Source organism: Chelonia mydas, chromosome 6 (genome assembly GCF_015237465.2).
Source record: "Chelonia mydas isolate rCheMyd1 chromosome 6, rCheMyd1.pri.v2, whole genome shotgun sequence".
Lineage (NCBI taxonomy): Eukaryota > Metazoa > Chordata > Testudines > Cheloniidae > Chelonia > Chelonia mydas.
The window spans coordinates 84,354,629-84,374,626 of record NC_051246.2 but is presented as its reverse complement, the minus strand read 5'-3'; the positions used below and the strand labels follow the sequence as shown (position 1 = coordinate 84,374,626).

Below are 19,998 nucleotides of genomic sequence, written 5' to 3'. Positions count from 1 at the left end.
CATTTTTCAAAGCTCATCTTGTTAGAAATCATAGTCCAGAGACAAGGGGGAGTAGTGGGGCAGTAGTGAGGAAAGGAGGTGATGTCACTGTTTCCAGTTTATACCCCCAGTCAGGGGTGAAAGTAAAACTGAGCTCTTACCGGTACGGGGCTGCTCTGGAAGGGGCGGGCCTGGGGGCAGCGTCCCCCAGCCAGCCCATCTGCACTTCCTGGCCCGCACCACCCATGGCTCCAGCAGCGATTTAAAGGGCCCAGGACTCCGGCAGCCACTGCCACTACAGAGCCCCAGGCCCTTTTAAATTGCAGCCCCAGGACAGCTACTTCTTTCCCTCCTCTCCCCCCATAAGTGGTGTCCCTTTTGTGCCTCCCAGTGGCGGTTCTGCTGGGTCGTTGCTGCCCCTTTTGTGCCCCCCTATTGGCAGCCCTGCTGGCAGCGCTTTAAAGTCAGTGGTACAGGCCGTTACTGGCAGCTACTTGTTGCCAGTACGCTGTACTGCCTTACTTTCACCCCTGCCCCCAGTCCATGTGCATGGAAAAGTACTGGCTCCAACATGGAGCTATGCATCACATATTCCACCTGCCCTGCTGAGTCATGGGGCATCCATTGTCCATATGCTCTCTGAGGTGTCCTTGGGAGAGGCCCACTGGAAGAGTTGATTCTCCTTAATGGCCCATCAGCACATGGCTGGCTAGTCTTCATGTAAATCTGTCTTGTGGGTGTTACCCAGGAACACATTTAGTAATAAGCATACAATAAAATTTCATAACTTCATACACAATGGTGAAATACACATTTCAACAAGATAGCACTGTTCAACAGATCACAACTTCTCCACAGATACCTTACATGGCATATTTTGTACAAGATTTAGTGCAATTATGTAACAGTGGTGACAATACTAGTGTAGATGATCAAATTCCTTTTTATACAGTGTCACAGTATCCTCCTTATTTCTTTTTAGAACCCAATTATATCTTTGGACTTCACAACATTCCCTGGCAACAAATTACACAGTTTGACTGTGCACTGTGTGAAGAAGTACTTCCTTATGTTAGTTTTAAACCTGCTGCCTATTAATTTCATTGGCCCTGATTCTTGTAGTATGTGAAGGGGTCAATAACACTTCCCTATCCACTTTCTCCAGACCATTCATTACTTTATACACCTCTCTCATATTCCCCCTTTTTAATCTGAACAGTCCCGGTCTTTTTAATCTTTCCATGTGGAAACTGTTCCATATCCCTAATAATCTGTGTTGCTCTTGTCTGTACCCTTTCTAATTCTAATATATGTTTTTTGAGATGGGGCGACCAGAACTGCAGATAGTATTCAAGGTGTGGGATACCGTGGAATTATATAGTGGCAGTATGAGCTTTTCTGTCTTCTTATCTTATCCTTTCCTAATAGTTCCTAACATTGTTAGCGTTTTTGACTATCACTGCACACTGAGCAGATGTTTCCACAGAACTATGTAATAGAGCTCTTTCTTGAGTGGTAACATCTAATTTATAACCCATCGTTTTGTATATATAAAAGTGCAATAATTTTTATCAACATTGAATTTCATCTGCCATTTTATTGCCTCATCACTCAGTTTTGTGAGCTCCCTTTGTAGCACTTTGCAATAATGAGTAGTTTAGTGTCATCTGCAAACTTTGCCATCTCACGGTTTGCCCCCTTTTCCAGATCACTTCTCAATACGTTAAACAGCACAGGTCCGAATACAGCTCCTTGGGGGGACCTTGCTATTTACCTCTTTATACTTAAGTTTTTAAAAGGTCCTTGTGCTAGGCACTGTTAGAAAACACAATAAAGGACGTCTTAAGTTTCAGGTCTGAAAATGATGTAGTACTGGCTGGAATCATAGGTTCATATTCCAATAGGGCCACCTGAGGTCTTCAGCATTTTGAAGTAGCTAAATTGAGTATTAAGTAGTTAATATATGATGGGGTTTTGAATAAGACCGTGACAACAAGGTCCTGTCTGTTCCTTTCCCTACACTATTTGCAGTGTGCTATGGGCCAGTTGCAGGACACTCTCCATCCCAAAGGTAGCTGCATCTCAGAGGTGCTTGTAAAACGGAATCTGTACAGGAGACACCTCGTACCACTCCCTTAAGAAAACTGCTATGCGTCTCTGCCCCAAAGTGCTCCCAGCCATACCAAATACAATTCTGTCCCAATCCCACCACTTCTACTCCAAAACCTCCTCTTTTGAACAACCCGTTGTTGTACACTGGGTGCATGAGACATTTTATTGGACAGTAGGACTGTCGTCCCCCCCATAAAAGAAAGATGGGGCGGGTTAAAACTCACCAGATTAAGTAAAATTAAAGCGACATTGTACTTTTAAAGCAGCTACGGACTCCTAACTACGGCATCCTCATGGTACCAGACCCTTAGCCCCGGGGATCGGGCCACGCCTCACTAGGGCGTCGCTGTCTCCCGCAGTTCGGCGGCAGGACTTCCACCCCAGGGCCGTCCCCGCTTTCATGCGGCCGGGCTGGGGCCGTGCGGAGGTTAGTGGCCGGGGAGCAACGCTGCAGGGGTCCAGGTAGGGATGACGCCAAGGCCCGCGGCCCCGGGCCGGCGCTGGCTGCGGGCCGGCGCGGTGCTGAGCATCCTAGTGCGCAGGGGGAGCCCCGGCAGCTCCCCCACGCCCGGCTCTGACGCGGAGCAGCGAGGCCGCGCCTGCCACAGCGGCCGCTCGATGGCTCCGGACCCGATTGCACGGCCCTGGGCCGCGCCTCCCTCCCCCGCCTCCCTGCAGCCCGGCCTGTGGGTTGGCGTCGCCTCCGGCGCTGGAGGAAGGCGGCCGGAGCCGCGGCTTTTCCCGGCAGCACGGCGGCACCTCGCCCTGCGGATCCGGAACGGGAGACTCGCCAGCTAGCTCCGTGCGGGCCAGGTAACCCGAGCCGGGGGCGCTCTGCCCTCCTCCCCCACCCGCCCACGCTGGGGTATGGGGGGCTGAAAGGGGCAGGAGCTCTGCCAGCCCCTCCCCCCAGGCTGGGGTATGGGGGGTTGAAAGGGGCAGGAGCTCTGCTAGCCCCTCCCCCCAGGCTGGGGTATGGGGAGGTCTGAAGGGGCCAGGAACTCTGCCACCCCCGTTCCCCCCCCGCCCCCCATGGGCTGGGGACGGAGTTGAAGGGGGCCGGCGACCTGTTGTGAGAGGCAGGTGGTGGTTCTTGGTCGGGAGGGGTGAGGTGATGCTAAAAAAGTGTGTTGAACTCCTGCCAGCTTTCCTTGGCCCAGGAAGGTAGAAGGATGTCTCGACTTCAAAGAGTCATCAGATCCTGTCAGGAACCTCTGTAAAGGTGAGGGCGATGAAAAGGGTCCAGGAGCTTTTCCTAGACCTTTTACCTACTCTTTCTTTCCAAGCTCAGGGCATGGGTGATAAGTGGAGGCGGTGAGGTCATGCTCGACCTCCACACCCATGTCGGAGAAAAGGACAAGAGTGGCAGAGCTGGCTTATGTATTTCTTTGGGGAAAAGTGTGTGTCTTGCTGGGATTCGGAACTTGCATGCCCAGAGCCTTGCTGCTCCACACAGAAGAACCTAAGCTAGTGGTTCTCAAACTTTTGTACTGGTGACCCCTTTCACACAGCTAGCCTCTGAGTGCGACCTCCTCCCCCCTCCCCCCCCATAAACTAAAAACACTTTTTTATATTTAACGCTATTATAAGTGCTGGCGGCGAAGTGCGGTTTGGGGTGAAGGCTGACAGCTTGCGACCCCCCCCCATGTAATAACCTCATGACCCCCTGAGGGGTCCTGACCCCTTTTTGAGAACCCTTGACCAAGGCAGTCTGATGGTCTGTCACATCAATAACCATATTTATTTATCAACAGTAAAAAGCAGAGAGAAATAAACCTAACTTCTCTTCCCCTTATAGTTGCTGCTGATAAGACTGCTTAGACTGACTTGAAAGATAGTCATCTCTGTATGTGTGAAATTCTAACCACAGAGCAGAAAGAAAATGAAATTAAGCTCATTCTTTGCTGGATAGTTTGCCGGGGTTTCCGAGCTTTTTCTGGATTAGTTTCACTAAAGGGAGGAGGATAGAAGTGTCATTTCACAGGAGAGACAGTGCTACTTTATTTTCTATTCCTACTTTCATGTGTACTGAATCCCAAAATGCTTTTATTCAGGTAAGTAATACAGAAGGCTTGAGAAAGAAAGAGGTATTGGCAGAAAAGAATAGGTTTTTAATTGAAATTGAAACAGAACGTAGAGTAGATGAGATTGATGCCCTGTTTTGTTAGGTAGGCTGTTACAGATAACAGGCACTGCAGAAGACAAACACCCCCATTCTGTGAGTATGCTAGGGTTTGGGAGTGTTTATTTTGGCTTTTTAAAAATATGCCACTGGGGGTAGCAGCATTGGAAGTGCTAGTATAGACAAGGCTCCTGCAGCTGTTGGCGTTTTGAAAACCTCGTCCAGTCTTGCCCAGGGCAGGTCTAAGTGATGCCAGAGTTCTGTACAAGGGCTCCTAATATTTCTTCAGTTTGTGGAGCTTTACCTGTGTGGTGATAGTATGAATTTTGGAGAAGGGGAGAAATTCCTAAAACCCTAGTGTAGTCAAGGCTACAGTGATGAGATTGTTTGGGGGGGGGGGGGAGCGTGTTTAGATAATAGGGTTGTGATATGCAGGAAGGGATTAGAAAGTGTCAATGTGTAGATTTAAGGGTACTTGCTTTCTTTTTGATGCTTCTACAAGATGAAGCTGGAATTATCCAAGTCTTAAGTAAATAACTGTTTTGTTTTCAAATATTTCTTTAAATTTGGTTGGATTTTATTTTTAATGAGGGATAAAATGCTTTTGGTTATTTAGATCTTTTAAGTTGTAAATGCTGAACCTATGTCAAAAATTGTTTTGCCATTTTCATAAAGATAGATATAAACAATCAGGAGATATGTCTGTCTTTTGTGATTTGTCATGTTTAAGTATTTATAATGAGCTGTATTTAATCAGAAATAAGTTGTGTAGAAATGCTGGATTGTTCCAGTTTTTAATTTATTAATTGATAGTTCTCTTTCTTTTTTTTAAGATTTGTGTTAATTCATTGCTACAATGTTAAGTCTAGAGATATTTTGTATACTTGTGTTTGAATCCTAAATTAAATATTTGCTTTAGGGCCAATAAAATATTTGGATAATTAGCTAGTTTATGTGGCCATTGTGCCAACATTTCAAATCTGTGTACAGCTACATCTGCTTTGAGCTGTTCTAGAATCTTCTTTACGAAGCAGTTATTTTCAGTTTCTAGAGAATCAAGTGACGCGTAGTGTTGACTAGAGTCCTGATCTTGCATTGTGATGTGATAGGACAGGCCCCTGCAGAGTCCCATTGACAGCATTTGTGAGGAGTCCCATTGCTGGACAGTATATTATGTTTTTCAACCTTTTTGATACCAGGGACTAGCTTGCTGCCTTCCTAAACTGTGTCAGGGAAATCTCAGGGACCGTGTCTGCTCCACACACCGGTTGTTGAGAAACAATCATATCCCAATACAGTTGGAGCCTAGAATACTGCACCTTTAACTTAGAGGTGTGATGTCCTGAATGATTTTGGTAGAAGTAAATATGGTATTTGAGAATCTTAGGTCCTGATCCTGCAAACAGTTCTATGTGTGTTTAACTTCATGCATGTGACTGTAGTACTACTCATGCATCAGATCAAGCATGTGTGTAAGTATTTGCAACATCAGAGCCTTTTTGAAGTCTTATGGGGTATATACTCAGTAACACAAAGCATAAAAGAATTAATTTTTTCAGTATATGGTGCCTCTGATCTGTTTTGAAATGTTCAGAATCCATATAGGTGACTTTTTCTTTAAAATTGATTTCATACTGTTGTTTTGATTTTTCTACTGATGCTGAAATACTCAAAATATTAACGTTTACTAAACATTTTATTTCATTTCTTATATTTGTTTGACTGAGTGGAAGCATACATTAAATTCACCCATTTAGCGATAGAATGAGAGAGCAAGAATGAATCGCAAAGCTCTGAAAACAGACCATACTTGGAAAGGCCAATGCATATCCAGCCATAGCAGCAGCAGTCTGTAATTACATTTTGTGGTTCTGTGCCGTGAGAATTTTAAGGTTTTGTCTACAGAGAAAAGGCACAGCATTGCTGGTTAGAAAGCATAATGCTGAGGACATTGACACCTCCCACGTGATACTAAGGAAAAAGAAGTCAGTGGGATAAAAACTAAATATTTAGAGCTTTCCTTGCAGTCATTCTTTATTTATTTTTGCTTTACCTTATCGCTGGTGTTTAATCAGATTTTTTGTCTTGGATGCTTTTTCTGTACATAGGTGGGTAATTGTTGTCATACCATTTTGAGCAATCTGAGTTTGCTTTGACTTTGTTTAGACTCATCAAAAATGTGTATAGCATTGGGATATGTCTGTTTAAATGCAATGTTGTCCATGTTTAAATTTCAAATTGTTTTAGCAGCTAGGATGTTGTATTTGTCATTTAAATCAGCAAGATCTACTTCTTAATACTTCTTATTGATGTGTTAGAATTCTATCCTTTGTTAAATATTTAAATTGGTTGAATCCTATTTATATTATATTATGTCACACTCTTGGCTACCTAAGGATGCAGTCCTGCATTCCTTGTGCAATCTAATCTCCCTTTGAAGTCTGCAGGAGTTTGGTATTTGCAGAGAGGGCAGGATTGGACTCTGAATCTGTTTGGATTTTGGTCTGGTAGATAATGTTTGAGACTAAAATCAGGATACAAGCTTTAATGTATTTAGTTAAAAAATTTGGGACAGCATCTGCTGTCAGTTAACAGTCATGCAACCTCAATGAAATTGTCCTGTTAGCACATATTTTGACCTATAAGATGAGTATAAACACACTCCACCCAATTTTTATTTTAATGAAAAAGCTTGAGAAGTCACATAGAAGCAGTGTTTCTGTTTTGAAGACTTTATAGATAGGTATCTTTAAGTGCTTAAATTAGGTTTGAGCATTGATTGTCTTGTCATGCAGTTGGCTAAGAAGTAACGATCACCCTATTAAACTTTTACAACAACCCTGCAGGAATAAAATTGATTAGAACTGTTAATGACCACAGACTAAACGCCTGAGGTCGGAAGACCCAATATATTGGTTACATTTCTTAGATTAGTGTTAGAGAACCTAAAGCTTTAAGAAGAAAAATGTTACTGCAAACTAGTTAAAATATTTCTACTTTGGACTTCCCAAGACCTTGCACTGGTGAACAGATACTTGCTATTAGATAATTTTGAGTGGCGTTTTGATTTTGGCAGGTTGTTGCGGTTGTTTGTTTTGTTTTTGGTAGCCTGGCTAGGTTGATTTTGATTGTCTAGCTTACAAAATATATGATTAGTTTCAGGTTAGCATCCATTTTTCATTACGGCTGGAATGTGGGGTAGGCGTGTAGGGGAGAGTCCATCGGTTTATTGATTGAATATTTATTTTTATACCAAATTTATTGCATACATGTTTCAGAACTTAATGTTCAATATTATTTATCTGAAAATAATGTGTAGGGTAATATTTATTATGAGTAAGTTACTGCAGCTCTTACGCTTCGCTTAGGATTTTCACTACTAAGGAGAGGCAGTTGATAATGATTTACTAGATCTTTATCTGAATGTAGTGTCTAGGCACCCAAATCTTACTTGAATATGAAGAGTCATTACTGTCAACTTCGCAGAGAAAGGCAGCAATGAGTGATCAAATGTTTTTTATTCATAAATAGAAAACCTGCAGGTCTGAAGGGAAATTTGTTAAACACTGTAAAATAATCACTGTCTACTAGTTCCCATTATTAATCAGTGATCACTCTTGGAATAGTGGACCATGATTAAAATCTCAATATTTGAGTATGGGAGGTTGGTAGGGATGTTTCATTTGTTTTGAGCAGAAAAAATAAAAACTATCTGTGGAAAAAAATCATAAAATTGCCATTGTTGCTTAGTAATTGAAAATTGCAGTTCATTAATGTCAATATCCTCGTTACACAGTCACATCTGGAGGAAGACAGTAATCAGTGGTAAATCTGGAGTGCTTGTTTCGGCAAGGATGTGTTTAAAGCACAAGTGGGTTTTCCACCACAGATTAAAGTCCAAAGCTGAGACTCATTATCTGCCCTATCTTGAATTTTACCTTGTCTGTGGCTTAGTCTAACCCTGGAACGAATAATATTCAGATGTTCTTGTTCAGTTGCTAAAGGTAACTTCTCCAAATGTCTCTGACCCTGGTTTACCAATTCTTTTTTTCTTTGAAGAATATAAACAAGTAATGTATTTCACTTTGCTGATGTAAGATGTCGGGTTCTGGAAACTGAACTATTGTTGATTTTTTTTGGTGTTTTGATGCTGTAAACTCTGAAATAATTGTGGAATTTATAAATCTCGTGCCCATTCACTAGGAACTTTTCTTCTGGTAATATGCTCTGACTCAGCCTTGCAAAATTCTACGTGCCAAGTTGACAAACAAAATGTCTTTCCATTAACATCTTTGCTATGGTAATGAATGGTGGGTGGGTATATTTTTCTGCCTTGGTTAGTGAATCTTCATGACTCTGCAAGGATGTTATAACTATAAAACGAACTTGACAGCTCATGGTAGAGAGAGCGGATTTAGAATGACACTGTGATCTAGAGCTGTTTGGGAGATATATTTTGTGAGTGTTTGTTTTGTTTTTTAGCAACATTTTCTGATTGGATCTCCTGCTGACTCGATGTATTATTTATTTTTTTTAACTAATTACTAAAGATTCTTGTTTAGGATACCACAACTTTCAAATAGCGTATCCTTAAAAGTGATATTTTAAAGAACACTTTTGTATTAAAAACAACTTAAGGAACCCCATTGACTTGAAGAGTTGAAAGGCTGTCTGCATGAATCCAGTTGCAAACCCAGGCCCTAAGTTGATAAATGTACATGGTTATTTAGGAGCAAATACAAGAGGACAGTAGACCTAACTAGTTAGGGGGACTCAGTTATTGTGTCTTTATTTACAGAATAACCAGCTTTTTTCCTTTGGCCTGCATGTGCCTTTTTTGTTTGAAGAATAAATATGCTTTCAAAGTGAACTGCATATGTAGCTTGTTTCATTTAATAAAATCTTCATTTTTCTTTTCTCAGAGGGTTTTTCCCAAAATTTTTAAATTCCAGGTTGAGCAAAATCACAACCTTGATATTCCCCCAACCTTAAGGAAATGCCATAAAAGTATACCTGTGTCATATGTGGACACACACTTGTATCCTTATATTATACACTCTGTGGGGTTGAGGTGTTTCTTCGTACATTTGGAAAGTGGGCTAGCACTTTTGAGCATGATTACAATAAAAATAATTAATAATATTAGGATCCAACTTTTCCTTACACCATATGTTGACATCCTACTGTGGAATGTCATTGCCCCATCCCTGATTTTTGAATCCATGCTCCTTTCTGATTCTAGCACCAGCATGTTGCAATAGACATTACATTTCCTCACTACTCTCCTTGCTTGGAAAGCTGTAGATCAGTACCCTCTTCTGATTTCTTTTTCATGTTAGTGGAGTTCCCAGAGGCTGTAAAGGTTCAGAATAAGTGGTAGGTTGTGGCGGGCACACTAGAGGTGTCTGTAGGAAGGGTGTCGTAGATACACTAAGGTGAGGGGAACCTGCTCATATTCAGCCAAAAAAAAGTCTTGGAAGGCTCACAGGATGTATTGTTTTGGAAGCTTTGATTACGAAAGGAAAGCATTGGTGCCTAAAAAATGTGAAAAGTCTCCTACCCTCTTGGCTTTAAAACAGTATTCATTCATTCCAGTGTTAGAATTATCCTTGGGATAGCAGAAGTCTGGAAAGATCCACTCATCCTGATCTTTTGCGTCAAAGTCCACTATATTCTTCACAGATGCTTCAGAAACCTCTTAGTCATCTTTGCTAGTACCCTCTTTGTTGACTCATATGTCAGTTCCTCTTTGCTTTTATTATTAGCACATTAAACCAGTTTGAAGATTTTGAAATAATCATATGAATTTGTAATACTTTTTATATGTAGATGCATATTTCCTTGTGTGTGGGTTTATTTTTGCAAGTCCCATGAAGAAATCAAAGAGCATATCCTTCTAGAATCATAGCCAGGATATTACTTTAGCTGTGGTCTCCCCCCCCTCCCCTTTTTTGGGGGGGTTAAAAACAATTTAAAAGTTGAATATAACATAAACAGAGAAAAGAGATTATGTCATAAACTACTGTAGTGAAATTTATTAAATTTTAGGTGGAATACAAAGAAATAATGTACAGACCATTTGAATGTTTTATGTAGGAACTGTTTAGTGTTGTGATTTTTGGTAGGTGCTCTGAGATAGAAACCAGAAGTAACAGTCAGAACTTCTGAAGTTAGGTTTTTGTTGTTGTATTCCATGAGTAGGGCAGTATTTCTTGGTCTTCATGTGCTCTGGGTTTCATATTTTATTGCTGAGTAGTAGGGTTCTTGATATCCTTCATCCAAGCTGACTCGAAGGGGGAGAGACTGGATTTCCATTGCAGAGTAACGCTGCATTTGATAAGAAGTCCCAGATAGAAGAATCTATTTTTTTATTCCTTTAAAGAGATTTTTTTTCAAAATACATTTTATTAATATATTGTTTAATATATGAAAATAAGCTACCCTTTAGCTTAACTATTTTTTTGTATTTTTACAATTTTTTTATACATGGGAATCTTCTTTGACCATTTTGGGATGCCAGATTTTGCAAAGCAAAGGACGCTAGAAATTTGAATTTGAGATCCTTTTGGTTAGCAAAAAACTGCAGCTTGTAATCATCTTTTAAGATGACTTGGAATTGACTGTGGTAGGTGATTTACAAAAGCGTAGCTAGAAACATGCAGTGGATGAGAATTAAGGAGATTGTACAAAGACTGTGCGTAGTATTTCCACACTGTAACAAAGAAGAAACTTTGCCCAAATATGGAATGAAAAGTTTAATCCTCTAGCTCATGTAGGTTAGAGAAAAATGTAAAGTGGATAAAGTTAATTTATATGAATACTCTACTTACAGAGTAAGAATGCTAGCCAGCTGTGAAAGTACATGTAAATAAGCAATTAATATATATATATAATTAGCCACTTAAATATTTATTCTGGCTGTGAGTTTCTAGTGTAGTACATTGTCAAGCTGCCTGGTATTTCAGGTATATTTCAAATAATAAATTATATATGACTAATTTCCTTAGGGAGTAAGAGGTGGGCAAAACGTGTTTGAGGGTAATAAAGATAACCTGCTGCTGTGCATATGACAAGCTGAGCACTAAATTATTTAGCACTCCTTTGTGCTACCCATTTGCTGCTTGATATATCATTTTACAATACAGTATTGCTGCTGCATAGAAAGAAATGCATGTTCAGCAGTCTTAATGACCTCTGGAAAGGATAATTTGTTTTGGAGTTTAAGATATGACACTAGCATTTTACTGCAGGCTCAAAGAATATTTTTGTTTGCGATAGATACAAAATTTCTTACCAAATCCTATATTTTTGCTTATAAAACCTATGTGACATTCCTGTAGGATAACAAGTACATATTTAGAATTGGTTTTTATTAAATTTGTTTTTAATTATGTTTGGAGGGTGTTAGACCCAAAATATAGTTTTTGAAGGACTGGTGCAACAAAGAATCTGGATGCAAGTTGTATTGAATTCATTTCTTATTAATTAACTTGTAAAAATAAATTGTCGTATTAATTAACAGGAATTTTTTTTAAAAAGACCATCTCAGAAGTTTCTTTAAGAATAAAATTAAGTCCCTGTATATTATGGATAGATATATTAGTAGAGTAATGCACTAGGCCTTTATGTGAAATGGGGTTTATATCTAGCCAGGACATAAATTAACATGAGCTTTAATCTCTGTTTTTATCCCATGATTTTTAGAGCCCGATCAGTGAACTTTACTATAGATTACAAAATTTGTCACAATTGGGCTTGAATGACCATCATTTTTCAGTAGATGCTCAACAAGGTACCGGAATTTCAAAAGAGAGTTGTAGGTGAACTGATAGCTTTGTGAGCAAGCTTACCTGGCATATTCTATACTATATCTGTCTTTAATCAGCATGTTATATTTGGTTTCAGAGCAGCAGCTGTGTTAGTCTGTATCCGCAAAAAGAACAGGAGTACTTGTGGCACCTTAGAGACTAACAAATTTATTTGAGTACTATCAGTCTGTCACTTGTTAGAATCATAGAATATCAGGGTTGGAAGGGACCTCAGCAGGTCATCTAGTCCAACCCCCCGGTCAAAGCAGGACCGATCCCCAATTTTTGCCCCAGATCCCTGAATGGCCCCCTCAAGGATTGAACTCAACCCTGGGTTTAGCAGGCCAATGCTCAAACCACTGAGCTATCCCTCCCCCCTCCATGAGCATAAATATCAACAAGTGCAGCCAAATAAAATGTTTAATAATGTGTGTGTCCATGTGCATTGGTTACTCTTTTACTCTGAAAATTAGTGTTAATATCAGTAAGCTAAGATTGAAATGTGGTATGATTTCTCTTTTTTAGGAGTTCAGTCTTCTGATTCAGTCACTCGAGATTGATGAGGAGAACCCTGATTAGCTACAGCTCTGAGTGTCTTAATCTGTAGTCTTTGAGGAGAGAGATTTCAAGGAATGGAGTTGGCTCACAGTTTACTGCTTAATGAAGAGGCATATAACCAGCTTGGTGAATTTCAGAAGGCAGAGTTCATTTTTGAATGGTTGAGATTTTTGGAAAAACTTTTACCAGTGACTAGCAGGGTAAGTATAATATAATTGGAAAGAAATAGCATTCCTCAGAGAGAACTATTTTTCTCCATATCCCTTACTCCTTATACTAGGTGTTCTATAGGTAGAGTTAATTTTAAAGATCTACTTGGATGATAATATTTTAGATCTTCTACATGATGTTCTTACTGAACTTCAAGCAAACAAAACTTTTTAAAACATTGCAGAGAATTTATGTTCTCTTCCAGTAAAACAGCTCTTTGAATCTGGTGAAAAAAATATTTCACAAGATTTCATATTTTACAGGTTTAAATGATCAGCCTTTTTGTATTCTTTGTATTTCTGTACTGTTGTGTTTGTTTTTTTTAATCAAAACAGTGTGAGAGCTGCTGCTTTTTTGTTTTATCTCCTGTATATACACAGAAAAAAAGTTGAATTAAAAGTCTGTTTAGTGGCCACGTGATAGAATAAATATTACTGCTGCTACTGTTTAGGCAGTAGATCAGTGGTAGTAACCCTTGAGCTGGAGAGCCTCTTCATCAATAAAAGTAGTTGGAGAAATAACTACAATGTGATGTTGTGATTGATGCTTCATGTCCTTGCAGGAGAATGTCTGCATATCATTGCATAATTATTTTGTGGCTCTCTGTAGCTCCATCTGACATATTTCCTCTCTGGTTCCCTTTTTCTTATTGAATGATGGAAGAGTTGGGGAGGGATCCTGCCAACTCTGGCTACTAGACTTGTCTTGTGTGCGTTCGGTGAGATGGCAATGCCCGTATGATATATACTTGGTTTGCTCTGTCTAAGATTAGACTAAAGATCTCTGACAGAAACATAGAACTTTGTGCAGGGTCCCAAATGCGGCATGTGGCTCCAAAGCCAAAGGGTATACATCGCTGATCTAGCTTACTAGTAAATTGATCTAGATAGTAGTCAGTTAGGAACTTGGGTAACTATGTTGGAAAATTGTAAAGTGTTATGATAGTTGCCAATTACAATTTCTCACTCTTTTAAAGAGAGAATACAGACATTGATATTTCCTTTAACCTCAACACTGTAATCTAATAGAGGAAAATATTTTCACTAAATTCTGATATTTTTAATAACTCCTAATGTTTTTTCCCAGTATACATTTTCAATAGCTGTTTTTCTGGAAAGGTGCACTGTTTGTGTGTTCTCTTATGAATTATCTTATCTTTTTAAAGAGAGATGGTGAATGACACACACAACCAATAAGAAGAAATTACAGTTTTGTGTCAGAAGGATTCAGCTGCTCTGATGCTGTTGAAAATATTCCTGGGAATAATACTAGAGAAAAGTGTAGATGTAAGAATCTATAACTGGCTCACATATTTCAGACTGTCTTCCATTCAGTGGAAAAGCTGGGTAAAAAAATTGACTTTATACATTGAGAATGTCAAACTAGTTGAAACAAAGCAATCTGGGGAGAAGTTAAAGATAATCACGCTTTAGTTTAACTGGTTACTAACTTTATTTCCAGGCTGACGTAAGGGAAAAACAGAAGAAACTGGCTGAACAACTAACATCTTTGTTAAATAGTTCACCAGGCCCTCCTACCAGAAAGCTCATAGCCAAGAACCTAGCTATACTTTATAGTATTGGAGACGCTTTCTCTGTTTACCAGACAGTTGACAAATGCAATGAACTCATTCGGAGCAAAGATGATTCACCAAGTTATCTACCCACAAAACTGTAAGTAAAAATCCCCCCAAACCTAGTAACAAGAATAACTGTCTTTTTATATCACATCTTGCTAACCTTCAAAGACTTCTGAGCATTAAAAATAAAGACTAAACTAACATGAATACTGAAAGCAAATTCAAATTACACTCCTGCATATCAGAAGCACAGCAGTTTTATTTTTGATGTTTCATATGCTTCATTTAGGATAGAATGGTGAATGATTTAGTTATTTTGTGATATAAAATATATAAAAGTTATATAAAATGCTCACTTCATTTTGTAACTTTTGATGTGCCACTTCAGTGTGATTTCTGTCTTTGCCATTTTTGGATAAAAATCTCAGCTCTACTTTCTACATACAGTAGAAAGATCAGTAGTTCACCGTAGAAATAGACAATGAAGGTACAGTAAACTTGAAATATCTCACTTTTTTTTCCTTTTTCAGAAGAAGCTTCTTGCTGTTCTCATAAACGTGATTTCAGATTATTTAGGTTAGGCAAATAGAGAAAGCATTGTTAGGAACCTCAGAGGTACCAAACAAAGCTAGGCAATTGGACAACCTAACGGCAGATAAGATTTAATGTAGACAAGCACAATGTTAATATGTGTAACAAGGAACAAGAGTTCTAAGTTAACTGTAGCAATGTAGGGTATGTCTACACAGCAACTAGACGCCTCTGGCTAGCCTGTGGCAACCGACTTGGGCCGCGGGGCTGTTTCATTGCTGTATAGACTTCCAGGCTTGTGCTGGAGCCAGAGCTCTGGGACCCTTCTACCTCACAGGGTCATAGAGCCTGGACTCTGGCCCAAGCCCAGAAGTCTACATAGCAGTGAAACAGCCTCACAGCCTGAGCCCTGTGAGCCCAAGCTGTCTGGCACACACCAGCCACAGATATCTTATTGCTGTGTAGACATACCCTTAAAGAAAACACCCGGTGGCATATCTACATGGGGATGCTCAGAAAAATTAATATGAATTAACTGAAGGTGTGAATTTAAAATGGATTAACCCCTGTGAGGATGCTCTACTACTGTGGAATCTACTTAATTGAGATGACCTGTTGTGCAACCTTAAAGGTTATATGATTAAGTCCTCTGTAGAACTTTTAAGCTCCACAGGGTCCATAGTCATCAGGCCATAGGTATTTCCACATATATTGTGGCTACTCCTGAGCTAACCTACTTAACAAGGACTGAAGCCTTTGAGCTTCTGAGCTTAGAAACACCTTTCTGTAAAAGCTCTACAGGGGCCCTTGGTTTCCTTGGAAATCCAGGGGTGTTCATTGAGAGAGATTGCATCTTGTATCTTAATGAAATGGTATGATAGTCTCCAGTTAGCATCTCTCTTTATCATTAGCAGCTGGTGGTAATATGTTGATTCACTATGAACCCCATTACATAGATGTTTCAGTTAAGACAAAAATAATATATTCCTCTTAAAATGCATTTCTTTGTCTTGTTTAAGTATACACAGTTGACAGATTTGGAATGTGACAGTTTTAGGCTAGCATTTTCAGAGGGGCCTAAGGTAGTTGGGTGCCCAGTTCCACTTGAATATCAATGGGAGCGGAGTGCCTAACTGCCTTAGGCTCCATTGAAAATCCTCACTTTATTTACTTTGAACTACAACTCTTCAAAAAAAAAAAAAAAAAGAAAGAAAAAAAAAGCTCGTAAGGGCTGTATGTGGAGGGGGTTTTTTTTTTTAGCACTTCACACTTACTTACAAAAAAGGATGATTTGCAATATTGTGCTGTTCAATGAATTGTCATACATGCTTTAGATGCTGTTTGCTTACATCTAGAATTGCAGTGCAACTTTAAGTGTATTGAACATGGCTTTTTAGATGACATCACCAGGTACAAGTTTTGGGGAGGAATTTGAGATGAAAGTCTTAAAACATACTGAAATGGAGGGGAAGTTACATTAAAGGGACAAAAAACAGCACAGAATGAGAAGAAAATACCTATTAAGCATTCTAAATACTGTAGATTATATACTGTAAATTTGCTTGCAGTATAACAGTTTAAGAAAGATTTTCACAATGAGATTGTCATGAGAAGTTGGTACTGTCTGGACTTAAGAGTATCAAATATAGAAAATAAAAGCCTGCAGTTATGGGAGGGAAGCAGCCCTACCCTGGAGGCAGGCAAAGGAGCTTCATATATCCTGTACTCATGGCTCTTCTGGGTTGCAGCACTTGTGCACAGGTGGAGCTAGTATTTTTATTGCATATATTTGTATTCCATTGAGAAATTCTGCTAATAGCAGTGAATTAGTAGGTAACACATTGCTAGAAACTTTTGATTCCTAGGGCCCATTCACATAACCTGTATTTATGTGAGTGATAGGGTAGTAAAATTACTTGTGTGAGTAAATATTGCAAATGGTGTCATTAAATTAAGACAGGTTTCAGAGTAGCAGCCGTGTTAGTTTTATGCTCAAATAACTTGGTTAGTCTCTAAGGTGCCACAATTAAATTAAGACTTAGTTCTTAGGGAAATTTTTGTTAACTTCGTCCCTACAATTAAAATTTGAAGGGTATAAGTTTGTTCTTTCTTGACGTTAGACTAATTAGAATAGTTTTTTCTTGCATCTGTCAAACAAGCATTCATACAGGACGACGTTACCACTGCACTTTTTATGCCCAGCCAAATCATGGACAAAATTTAAATCTAATCTGTCAGTCTGTAAATTGCTGTAATAAGTCAATCAAGCAATAAAGTGGCCTTTGAAGAAAGTGGAATCTTTTTGATGAGAAATGGGGAATTTTTCATAATGTATTTTTGTCATTAGGGAATGACTGTTAATCTTAGTTTAAATGAAGAAAAGGAGTACTTGTGGCACCTTAGAGACAAACCAATTTATTTGAGCATAAGCTTTCGTGAGCTACAGCTCACTTCATCGGATGCATGCTGTGGAAAGTGTAGAAGATCTTTTTATACTCACAAACCATAAAGCATTGTGTGTATAAAAAGATCTTCTACACTTTCCACAGTATGCATCCGATGAAGTGAGCTGTAGCTCACGAAAGCTTATGCTCAAATAAATTGGCTAGTCTCTAAGGTGCCACAAGTACTCCTTTTCTTTTTGCGAAAACAGACTAACACGGCTGTTACTCTGAAACCTTAGTTTAAATGAGTTATTCTGAGAACGTTTTAACTCCCATATTGTAGAACTTTGGGTTTCCCAATTTAATGGAAGTATAATATTAGTTTAATGGATATTTTGGAGAATGTGCAATATTAATACATATTCAGTAGGGCTGGTTGAATAGCAAGACAAATGTGTAAAACATACTGTTTGATTAATTTTGCTGATATTCATCAAAATTATTTGACCAATTATAAACCAGTCAATACTCCAAAAAAGTTTTCATTAAGAAATCATTGTAAGGAAAAACCCACTACTTACTGAAGAATATATTTTTTGAATACTGTTTGTCTAGTCCTAATACTCAGCAAAAGCAAACACTGTTAAGCGCTAACTGCAATGCTTGAAAGTATGCAGTATATCAAGTCCGCTTATCGCTTATTTCCCCCTGAAATAAACTAATTTTGGAGCGGGAAGTTGTTCATATTTTCATTTGTTTCTTTCTGTTCCCTCATCAAATACTTGAATAGGTTAGTACTTTGAATTCTGGTACTTGAGTATTTAATACTTTTGGTGCAGGTGTGTACCACACTTTTCAAAGACCCATTTTTTCTCTGATGAATTTCAGTAATTCATTTGTATTACAGGACATTTCTGGGAAGTTGTAACACCCAATTGATTTTTTTTTTTTTTTTTATTGTTAAAATTTTTTAGACTTGAATTTAAAAAAAAAAAAATTGAAATAGATCAGCTGATTACTTCAGTCCTTCAGCCTCTCCTCTGTTGTTGCATTCATCTTCACGAGTTTGGATCTGCTTTGTTTTAGTGCTGCAGTGGTATGCTTGGGATATTTGTACAAAAAACTGGGAAGAATCTTGGGAAACAGCTTTACTGATACTGTTGGAAATGTGCTTAAAGCAGTGAAGAGTGCAGAGGTAAGGAACCACAACTTTAAAAGATGTTTGCAGATAAAATTAATAGGCTGACTCTTAGTAGTGTGAAGAACAATGGGACAAGGTGAATGGTATAAAAAAATCACAAAGTTGCTGTAGGTCATGCCATATAGAAGCACCATCTGCAAATCCAAAAGAATTGTTAGAGAATTTATCTGTAATAATATCAATTGAGAAGGATAAATCACAATTATTGATAGTCCCCTTCATGAATGATCTTGATAAAATACAGTTTTGTATCGTTCATAAAACAGCTACTCAATTACACTTTTTATTTCAAAGCTCAGTTCATAAAACTATCTTGAATTTTAATATGTATGTTAATCATTTCCAGTAGAACTTAGAAGAATAGGTCTTCTCTTTTGGTTACAAAGGGGTAACAAATTACCTGCTTTAATTCACCTTATCATGAATAGAGCTCTAAAAATAAAAGTACCAATATATTGCAAACATGTTTAAATAATCTTCATTTTCTTTTTTAGGGTTGTTAGTGTTGTAAAATAATATTTACATTTTCTTCCTTTTGTTTTATCAGTCTCAAGGTCGCTATGAGATCATGCTTAGTTTGCAAAATATATTGAATGGCTTAGGAGCTGCTGCTACCCCATGTCACAGAGATATTTACAAAGCTGCACGATCGTGCTTAACAGATCGCTCTATGGCAGTTCGCTGTGCTGCTGCTAAGGTAAAGTGGCCCATTAACTAACTGTTTTTAGTAATTAATCTTCTTAAATATATCTGTTTTAAATAGATGATAAAGAAAAATTAATTTTGCTGCCTGAAAACATGGAAAAGGTTTGCTTATAATATGCATAATTTTTAATTGCTAAAATGTAAATCTATTCTAAAAATGTGTTCCTAGCAAACAAAAAAATGCTCCCCAAAAAGTAACTCTGGAATTTTAGCACCTAGCAACAATATTGGCACCTAGTTTTGTTTTCTATGTATCTGAAGTTATGCCAGGTAGGGTTATTACTTCCAAATGTGATTTAAAATGTTATCATATGTCTCCCAGAAATTGTTAAACTGAGAACAATGAGTAAGTTTAGATTACTTGCATTATCAGACATTGTCCTGGCAGTAAATATTCAGATCCCTTTAATGTCAAGAACTGTACATATTTTTATGAAATCCTCTTACCTTCTATGTGTTATCTTGCAAGCTAAAATGTGTATCAAATGCCTAAATGCTTTTACACAATATCAGAATATATATGGTGAATATATTTTTCTCTCCCCACTCCTCCCCTTTTTGTCTAGTGTCTTCTTGAACTTCAGAAGGAGGCAGTTTTTATGTGGAGCACAGATCTGGATAGCGTTGCAACCCTATGTTTTAAATCATTTGATGGTTCCAATTACGATGTGCGGATAGCAGTTTCAAAGCTTTTAGGCACAGTGTTGGCTAGAGCTGTGACATGTAAACAGGCAACAGGTAAAGCAGATGTTTTGTTTTTCAGTAAGAATTTAGCAAACTTATCTTAGTTCTATAAGTCATATATAATC

General features: G+C 38.5%; 1 protein-coding gene across 15 annotated transcripts in view; it reads left to right on the top strand.

The window, feature by feature from the left end:
* Window positions 1–2,385: 2,385 nt before the first annotated feature.
* HEATR5A (HEAT repeat containing 5A) overlaps window positions 2,386–19,998 on the top strand; it is a 125,267-nt gene continuing 107,654 nt past the window's right edge. For 6 of the 15 annotated variants that reach the window (XM_043549702.1, XM_043549698.1, XM_043549701.1 and 3 more), the window contains exons 1-7: window positions 2,764–2,904; window positions 3,237–3,313; window positions 12,547–12,779; window positions 14,251–14,462; window positions 18,370–18,478; window positions 19,032–19,181; window positions 19,756–19,927. In XM_043549702.1, coding sequence (XP_043405637.1) covers window positions 12,654–12,779; window positions 14,251–14,462; window positions 18,370–18,478; window positions 19,032–19,181; window positions 19,756–19,927 — 769 coding nt within the window. In that variant the 5' untranslated portion in view covers window positions 2,764–2,904; window positions 3,237–3,313; window positions 12,547–12,653. Of the gene's footprint in view, window positions 2,554–2,763; window positions 2,905–3,236; window positions 3,314–4,259; window positions 4,310–5,412; window positions 5,546–12,546; window positions 12,780–14,250; window positions 14,463–18,369; window positions 18,479–19,031; window positions 19,182–19,755; window positions 19,928–19,998 lie in introns of those variants that run through there. The other 9 variants (XM_037900563.2, XM_037900561.2, XM_043549703.1 and 6 more) reach the window with 7 other exon arrangements.